At 40.0% G+C, this 8,831-nt stretch overlaps 1 protein-coding gene across 1 annotated transcript in view; it reads left to right on the plus strand.

Moving 5' to 3' along the window:
• Nucleotides 1-1,008: 1,008 nt before the first annotated feature.
• The window catches only part of LOC107712021 (mastermind-like protein 3), a 138,268-nt gene continuing 130,445 nt past the window's right edge, over nucleotides 1,009-8,831 (plus strand). Inside the window, exon 1 of the mRNA XM_016517144.1 lies at nucleotides 1,009-2,168. Coding sequence (XP_016372630.1) covers nucleotides 1,779-2,168 — 390 coding nt within the window. The 5' untranslated portion in view covers nucleotides 1,009-1,778. The remainder of the gene's footprint in view (nucleotides 2,169-8,831) is intronic.

An 8,831-nucleotide genomic window follows, 5' to 3' on the forward strand; every position in this document is an offset into this window, starting at 1 on the left:
AGAGAGAGAGAGAGAGAGAGAGAGAGAGAGAGAGAATGAATGTGTTTGCAATTCGTTTTAGCCTCACTCAGCAAACCAGACTGGGCAGCAGCACTTTTTCACAATTACTCACATACATACAAACACACACACACACACACACACACACACCCCTACAAAACCGGCCAGCCCCCTTATCATCATTTACTGACTGCAGCCAGTGTTTCAGGGCCTCACCTGATCCTGTTACTTTCTTCTGCCACTTCTTAAGATGTGTGTATTATCTTCTGCACACACGCCACAAAAGAAAAGTTTGCTCAAGAGCAAGGGCAATACCTTCAAAAATAACTATGAAATGCAGAGTGCTCTCGCTGTTAATAGCTGAGTGGACAATCTGTGAAAATAAAGCTAGTGAAAACTACAAGTGTATGTTCCTCACAAACACATTTCCTGTGTCAGCAAACACGTGGACTACAGGGTGTTTAAAAAAATCATTTATAATGTTTAGGAAAAGAAAAGGGCATGAATGAATGAATAAACAAACAAATAAATAAATAAATAGCAGTATACACTTATCACTCTTAAAATTAACCAAAAACAAACAAAATAAAAAAACAAACAAAACAAACACAACAACAAAACTATTTTAGTGTTTCAGTCAGGTGTCATGGGTTCTAGAAAGCTGCTTTTCCAGTTCTTTAGAAAACCATCTATGTTGTATGTTAAAGAAAACAGCAACCAATACTCTGATCAGAAGAACCTGCAATGTAACTTTTAAACTCCAAAGAACCACTAACTGTTGAACCTAAAACCCACAGAAGAACCTTAGTTTTAAGTAATAACAATAATAATAATAATAATTCTTAAAAAAGATTGTATTGCAATATTTTACAAATATTTAATTTTGAACAATATTTTATTTAATTGTATTTGCATTTATTTTTCTATTTTTTTATTTTTTTATTTTTTTTACATTTTTCTAATATATTTTATTTTATTTTATTTTTGTATTGTATTTTTGTACGTGTTTAGTGTGAAAATATGTTTCCCCGTAATACCTCACAGTCCGATAGATAGATAGCGCTTTGTGCTCTCATGAACTCGTGAGTATCAGATGCAGTACCCCAACCCGCCGGTAAAGCATTCACCTCCTCTGAAGTCAATATTGAGTCCGCGTCCGGCGCACTATATTCCGCGCCGTGTTTTGCGCGGAGCTGGCGTGCTGCTCGCAGGCTGGTGGCTGCTCTTCGCTCGGCTGTTGTCCTGATATCACTCCGCTAGCATGGAGGAGGGGAGCGCTTGATTATTGTGATGGTGGCAGCTGCCGTACACTCTGGCGACTGTAGGATTTCCTCTCCAGCCGTCGGGACTTTAAGAAACTGCACACCTTGTTCGCGCTCGGTGAGGGTTTCGCCTGCCAAACTAATGAAATGCAAGTTCACGAAACAACTCCGGAGCCTGTTCGCAGCAGACGGCAAAACTTTTTTCAAAAGGACAACACAATAAACCGACGGGCGCGCAGCAGCGGCGCTTACGCGTGATGGTTGCGAGTAACATCCGGAGGTTTGATGGAGCTCCAGTAGAGGCGAGAGAGTAACAGACCCGGTCCCGCACTGTTGTCTGTTGAATGGTTGACACGGCGATCCTCCCGGAGGAGGGATTTACTCTCATTTAAACGCTTCTTTCTCCACAATTTCACTGTATCTGCCTCCCTGGCGAAGCGGACATCTGCCCCGCTTTGGAGAGGGGAGAGAGAGAGAGAGTCAGGGGGGCTTGACAAAGTTCTTCCCGAATCACAGATGATGGGGGATTTTGCCAGCCCCGCTGCCGTACCGACCGGCGGCGGCATTTGCATTAATAACAATAACGTCAACTTAAACTCTGCCATTAATGCAACCGGCAGCAGCACCGGCGGCGGCGGTAACGTGGGCATACCGAAGCACAGCACGGTGGTGGAGCGGCTCCGGCAGCGGATCGAGGGCTGCCGGCGGCACCACGTCAACTGCGAGAGCCGATACCATCAAGCGCACGCCGAGCAGCTGGAGCTGGACCGCCGGGAGACGCTGAGTCTGTACCAGCGGAGTTTAGAGCAGCGGGCCAAGAAATCCGGCAACAGCAAGCAGCAGAGCAAGCAACAAGAGCCCGACTCGACCGCGAGCGCCGAGCAGAGGAGCAGCACTCTGATCGCGGTGAGTTCCGCGCTCCGTTATAGCGTGCGTGACTGCTCTTTTACACGCGTCTCCTCTCTGCGCAGTTTGTTTGGGTTGCAGTGCTAACTTTCGCTCGGCGTCTGTGTTTTTACACGGAAAACTCTGAAGTGGTGCACTTATAATATCACATATAAGCATACTTCAACACGATTTGCGGACTATTCGTAGTCGTGTGGAAGTGCGTTAGAGCTTGGAGTAACTTTGGAGGCGTTTAGCTACTTTGCAGTACAGTCTGTTTAAAGTTATGTAGTAGTTGATGATGTCACTCGATCGCCTCCTACTTACTACTTGTAGTTCAGGCGTGTTACATGTTTAGATAACATCATGGGAGTTGGAAATCAAAATCAGCTTGTTAAAAGTACGCGATTGCGCGTTTTCGATTTTTACTGCTCGATTTGCACTGCTTTGAATTCTAAAAGTAGTGTACTCTAACTTACTAGTTTCAGTTTCTTTTTAGGCGCGCTGTTTGAAATGATGCTACTACAGTAGCCTGTTTTTGTCATTTTATTTTCGAAGCAGTCGAAGACACATTTAACCCTCGGTGCAACTCTTTAGGGGGATTCTGTGGATATCATTTTATGAGAAACAAAGGATGGCGATGGCGAGGAAACAAATAGGCTACACTTGAAGGATTGAGCACTTATCAGTTTGTTAGTATCTCCAGACTCGCGGTTCCGACGCCACCACAGAAAAGTTACAGTGTTAAAAATCAGTCACTTGAGTCTCGACCTATTGCGGAGTAGCATCGTGTCGGTGCCTTTTGTGTCAATCCTCTTTGAAATACTAAGTGACTCTGTTTTCTGAGGGTGACATAGGTTCTCAAGGCGTTAATGGCCGGTGTCGTCGACCTCCCTCTGTGCGGTGTGTGGACATTACTGTGAGGCGGTATATAGGCAGCAAATGCTTCACATCGGAGTCATTGCGATTTAAAGAGACCACAGGCTTACTGCTTCTCTGTCTTTTCTCCACATAAGCACCGTGCTGCAGCTAGGTGGCTGTATCAAGTCGAGTTAGGGTCTTATGCGTGCCCCACACAATGGCTGTGTGTCAAAACCTAGCGAGCTGCCTATGTAGACAGCATTTGTGTGAGGAAATTGCTGCACATGCATGCTTTCTAGGTAAAGCCAGTATTCCCCAGCAGGCTTAACTGGATAAACAAGAAGTCTTTAATGTTAATTGTTTTTAAATGATGCCTAATTTATACATATGGATGTTGTTATCTTGATTTACACTCTTCAGAGGCTAACACCTGTACATTTTTAAGGTATTAGTTTCATATTTTGTACATGCATTATGGAATGGGTAGACTAGTTAGACTTTTTAGGCCTAGTACATGTTAAAATTATGTTTTTTTTTGGGGGGGGGTTGTTTATGCAGTCAGTTCTAAAGAAAAAAATGTTCATGTATACGTTTGTGTGCAAGTCTTTGTGAGTCATGTGTGTCATGGCAGTGCAGTTTGAAACCAGTGTAAGGTGATAACATTTTATCTTAACCCCAAGAGATAAAGGAAGGTGCAACCGTGCAGTCTTCAGCCCTGAGGTTCCAGTAGTATTTCCTTTAGGCCTCCTTTACACTTTAAGATTTGTTTTGGGTGATCAAGTCACAAGTAGGCAGTTGAGACACGTTGTTTTCACCTGGCACTAACATGTTACATTCAACCACTTTTTGGTTAGATTTGTCAAAGCGAGTGTCTCTTAATGTAGTCATGTTCACTACACCAGCCTGTTAGTGTTATTTTAGTATTATTTATATTATTAATATTTACATGTTTTGGAATTTAGTTTTTTCTTATATCTTTATTTAGCTTTGTTTATATTTCAATTTTGGTGATTTTAGTTTTAAACAAACTTTTTTTATAGGTAAAATTTGTGAAGTTTTGTAAGTTACAGTTTCTCATCTAATATTTATATTTGATTCTATTTTAGCTTTATTTCAAATCATGAAAACAATTTTAACAGTTTTAATTAACAATAACAAGACTGGCCTGTTACTGTAGGGTCCAAATGAATTTGAACTGGTATTTTGAAACCCATATTTTGTGCTGTCCCGTTTCTAACGCATCATCTGAAATTGATTTTATTACCACATATGAACAAGGCCTTTGTATTTTGTATAAAAACAGAAAGCAGCACCAGAAGTTGGAAAACTACAGGATGAATCGCTTCATGCTGCCTTATGAACCTTTGAGACTTCATGTCTTTCTCTGAAAGTTTAGTTTTCAGCACAAACTCACCTCTGGACCAAGTTGCAGTTCTTAAAGTTCACAATAGTTTTCTAGTGTGTTTAATGCACACTTTATCAGTCCTAAAGTCATGTCCAGCAGCCGTGTGTGTATTCTCCAGCTAAAGCAGTGCTTGCGGTATCACACTGTTTTGCAGTGTCTGGGACCAGTGCCCAAGATCTAAATTTAACTCCTGAGTTGGCAGGGTTACACAAATTTTGTGACGTCAGACACTCCAAGAGCATATTACCAATGTGTAACTTTCTTGTCTTGTGTATGTGTTTGCTAGGAGGCCTACAAGTCTGGTAGTGCAGGTATAAATGTGTGCGAAGCGTCTCACTGTGCGTGTCTGCGTGTAAGCATTTCAGCGCTCAGAAAAGCTGCAGTCGTTTATAAAAATAATTTATTTTCCTGCAGGGGTTGTTTGTCCAGAACCTAGGATACCTGAAAACTTTGCAGTTCTAGTTTCTGTTAGCAATTCTTTTGTAAGCTATTACCTTTTACACAATTTATTTTATATGAATTATCTGCCTTAAAGCGATAGTTCACCCAAAAATGTAAATTGTCATCATTTACTCACCCTCAAGTAGCTTCAAACCTGAGTTTCTTTCATTTTCTGGTCCCCATTGACTTCCATAGTATGGAAAAAATAGTCAATGGAGTCCAACTAGGCCTACTTGGTAACTACTTGGGTAATATGAGTGAAACTCAATCTCTTTCTCAAAAAGCTAACATCAGAAAATTTGGAATGTAGTGCACAAGTTGTATGGACCACATTTTTTTTGTCCTTTTCGAAGCTTGGCAGCCCCCCATACCAAGATGTTTGGAATTGCTAACTAGCGATCTGTACCTGCTATATGTTCAATAAGTGACAAACAGAAACTAACCCAAGAGCTCTAGATAGGGAAGTAATGTTACTGGAGTCAATTACCGGAATCCACACACCTTTTGTCTGTCTGAATAGGGAGGAGAAAATATGTATAGCCTTAAGGTCTTAAATTACACAATTTACAGTTTTACTCTTCTGAATATTTTTCAGATCCATCTGTATAGTGTTTTCAGTGTTATTTTACTATTATTTATGTAGTATATTTATTAATATTTAAAATTAACTTTATATAACTTTTTTATATTTCTGGTTTATTTTAATTTAGTTTTAGTGATTATGTCTAGTGCTTTTGTCATTTTTTTGTCACAAGCTAAATAGCAATATTTTTTGTTTTAGTAAACTTTCTCATTTTTGTTTTTCATCTAATATTTATCATTTATTTTAACTTCACCTAAATTAACGGAAACATTTTAAATCGTTTTTGATTTAGTTAACAACAACAACACTGAGTATTCTCTTGCCAACTGCAATGTTGTGCTGCTGCTGCTGTTACTGGCACTATGACCTCCCTTAATCACACTGACTTCATGCTCTCTGTTGTGTTATTGTTGCAGCACACACTTTCATGCTGGTATGCATGTACACATGTTCCACTGGAATGTAGGACAAGGTGTATGTCAACACTGCAGCACATAGTCCATGCAGTTAAATCAATTTTGCTGTGAGAGTGATTTCTCGTCGCCATTTCTTTTACACACACACACACACACCGCAAAACATTTCGGAGAAGATGATATCCTATATGGCTGTCTTTGGGCATTTTTAATATTGAGGCTTATTGGATCCATTGTTGTGCATTCACACACACACACACACACACAAACATACACACATGCAATATGTCCACACGCAAGTGCTCAGCGTCAGGAAACCCACTGCTATCTCAGAGAGAACCGAAACAAAGCATTAGACCTATTTGTGCTCACAACTGGTCGTCCTATGAAATACTCCAGTTGCTGGACAGTATTGAATTTTCAGCATTAACTGAGATGTTTCATGATTCCTACTGTTCACAGGAATATTGTCACCTTTTAAACTTGTGTGGACTGTGAAGTGATCCAGTGAATTACTCATGCTTCACTCTTACACCAGGTGATTTCATGCCTTGTTGTGGTTTGTGTGTTGTACATGTTGTACAGTACCACAGCCGAGAGCTGGAATATATGTATCAAAACTCTCCAGGCGCAAAGGTTTGATAACTTTTCAAGAAAGGCTGTTAAAAGTATGCATCATTTCTTTTGCCAAAAGCACAATTAATATGTTTTTTAAGAAGTATGCAGTTTTCTTTTTTTGTTGATGCTGGCCATTTTATAATGAACATCTGAAACTTTTCTGCATTTATGTTTGTTTATGAGCGCTTGTTTTTTCCTGCCCCTGATATTGTGTATTCAGGCCTCAATAGGTGTCACGCACTCATGGCCTGTTAAGCAGACTAGGCTCTCAAATAGTGATATTATTTGGAAAGAAAAGATATGCCATTAACAATTTTTGGCCATTTTGCATCGATTTTCTCTTTGAAGCTGTTTGAGTTTGGCTTTATCCAATTTGTAGAGCTTGCACTTAACCCAGGCTTTGTCATTTGCACTTAGGTAGTGAATAGACAAGCTCTGCCACTGATTCTACACATGCATTTGTGTTTAAACAAAGTTCAAACGTTTGCTTTTTCTGTCAACATGCATCATGCATAAGCATTGCAAAACTGAATTATGAATTATTACAAAATCTGAAACTTAAGATACACCTAATATATGACAAGAGACTTTATTTTATTTTATTTTGCCAAACAACAACAACAGCATTGATTGATCACCTTATGATCATCTAATAACCATAATAAAACAAATTGGTAATGTTCATTCTTCTATAATATCATAAAAAAATGATGCAATGCTTAACAGATCAGGAGTTCAGAAGCTTGAATTTGTGAACATAATTTTCTCTAAAAGGTTAGATGCATTACAGGGTTTTCTGGTGGGATTTTGCTCAAGTTCATGAGTTTTGATCAGTGTCAAAAGTCTCTCGCACCAGTGCACACAAGTAATTCTTTACATTCACAACACCCTGGTGTTTGTTCAGCACTAACATTAGACCTAATGCTGTTACTTCCCGATATTGTGACTTTTGTACAGTGCATTGACAGCAGCTGCTATAGTATTTTCATGCTTTGTATGTGTACTGGCAGTCGAAGCCAGATCTTAGCACTGTTGTAGTTGCATGTTATGCGAGTGTCCTTACACATCATGTAAATTCACATCTGGATGAGAAGGCAGGCAGAAGTGTTAATACGTGTCTGTGAAAGTTGTGAGAAAGTACCCAGTGGCTGTCAGATTTTTGATGAGGTTTGGATGTTAGAGAGAGAGAAATGGAGAAAGAATGAGAGATGGCGCGCATACTAAGTCCACTATGTTCCACCAGTTCCAGTATGATGAATTCCGACATTATCACGTTGGTCACCGATCATCTCAACGCTTCAGTCTACTATAAAACTTGTTCTAGGAAAACAAGTGATTCATGGCCCACTTGATCATCTTCTCACCATCTCTGTGAAGCATCTCATGTGACCATCTTCTTTCATGTTGGATCTTTGAGTACCGGTGACACATCATCTGTTCTGAGTGTCCATTCTTTGAAAATCTTATATAAGGTCAAGTGACGTGGGGAATTTTTTTGTGTGTAGACATGGAACAAAGGCTGAAGAAGATACTACTTGTTCCAAGACCTGGTTAGAAGTACTGTTTGTTCAGACTGTCTTTTTTGCAAAAGAGAATATTTTACCAATAAGTGAAGTTTAATAGTCGTTCTTTGAAGAGAATAGAAAGGCAAATAATCTGTGGAGCATCTTATCGGGTTTGTGTGTGTGTGTTTGTTTGAAGGCAAACTGCAAACCGCTTCATTATTGATTAGGAAGATGCCTGGAAGTCAGTCTCTGCCTCTGCCTTTCTTTCATACCATATGAGAGAGCCAGTTAAATATAGATGAGTGTCATCAGACACACACACACACACACACACACACACACGCTCTTATGCAGCTCCTCCATGGCAAGGTTTCCCACTGCTTTGGCCTTGAGTCACACAGAAACTGGTGCACAGACATAACATACACATGTTCGAGACACACTAACGGTTTCTTGTCCTCATTGTCTGTGGAGTTGACCAGGGCCAAACACTCATCAAGTCAAGTCAAGTCACCTTTATTTATATAGCGCTTTTAACAATACAGATTGTGTCAAAGCAACTGAACAGCATTAATTAGGAAAATAGTGTGTCAATAATGCAAAATGACAATAGTAAACACTAATTTTCCAGTTAAAGACAGTTCATCATTGAATTCAGTGATGTCATCATCAGTTCAGTTTAAATAGTATCTTTGCAATAATTTGCAATCAAGTCAACGATATCGCTGGAAATGAAGTGTCCCCAACTAAGCAAGCCAGAGGCGACAGCGGCAAGGAACCAAAACTCCATCGGTGACAGAATGGAGAAAAAACCTTGGGAAAAACCAGTCTCAGTCGGGGTGCCAGTTCTCCTCT

The sequence above is a fragment of the Sinocyclocheilus rhinocerous genome, unplaced genomic scaffold, assembly GCF_001515625.1.
Source record: "Sinocyclocheilus rhinocerous isolate Xijiao unplaced genomic scaffold, SAMN03320098_v1.1 scaffold658, whole genome shotgun sequence".
Classification (NCBI taxonomy): Eukaryota; Metazoa; Chordata; class Actinopteri; order Cypriniformes; family Cyprinidae; genus Sinocyclocheilus; species Sinocyclocheilus rhinocerous.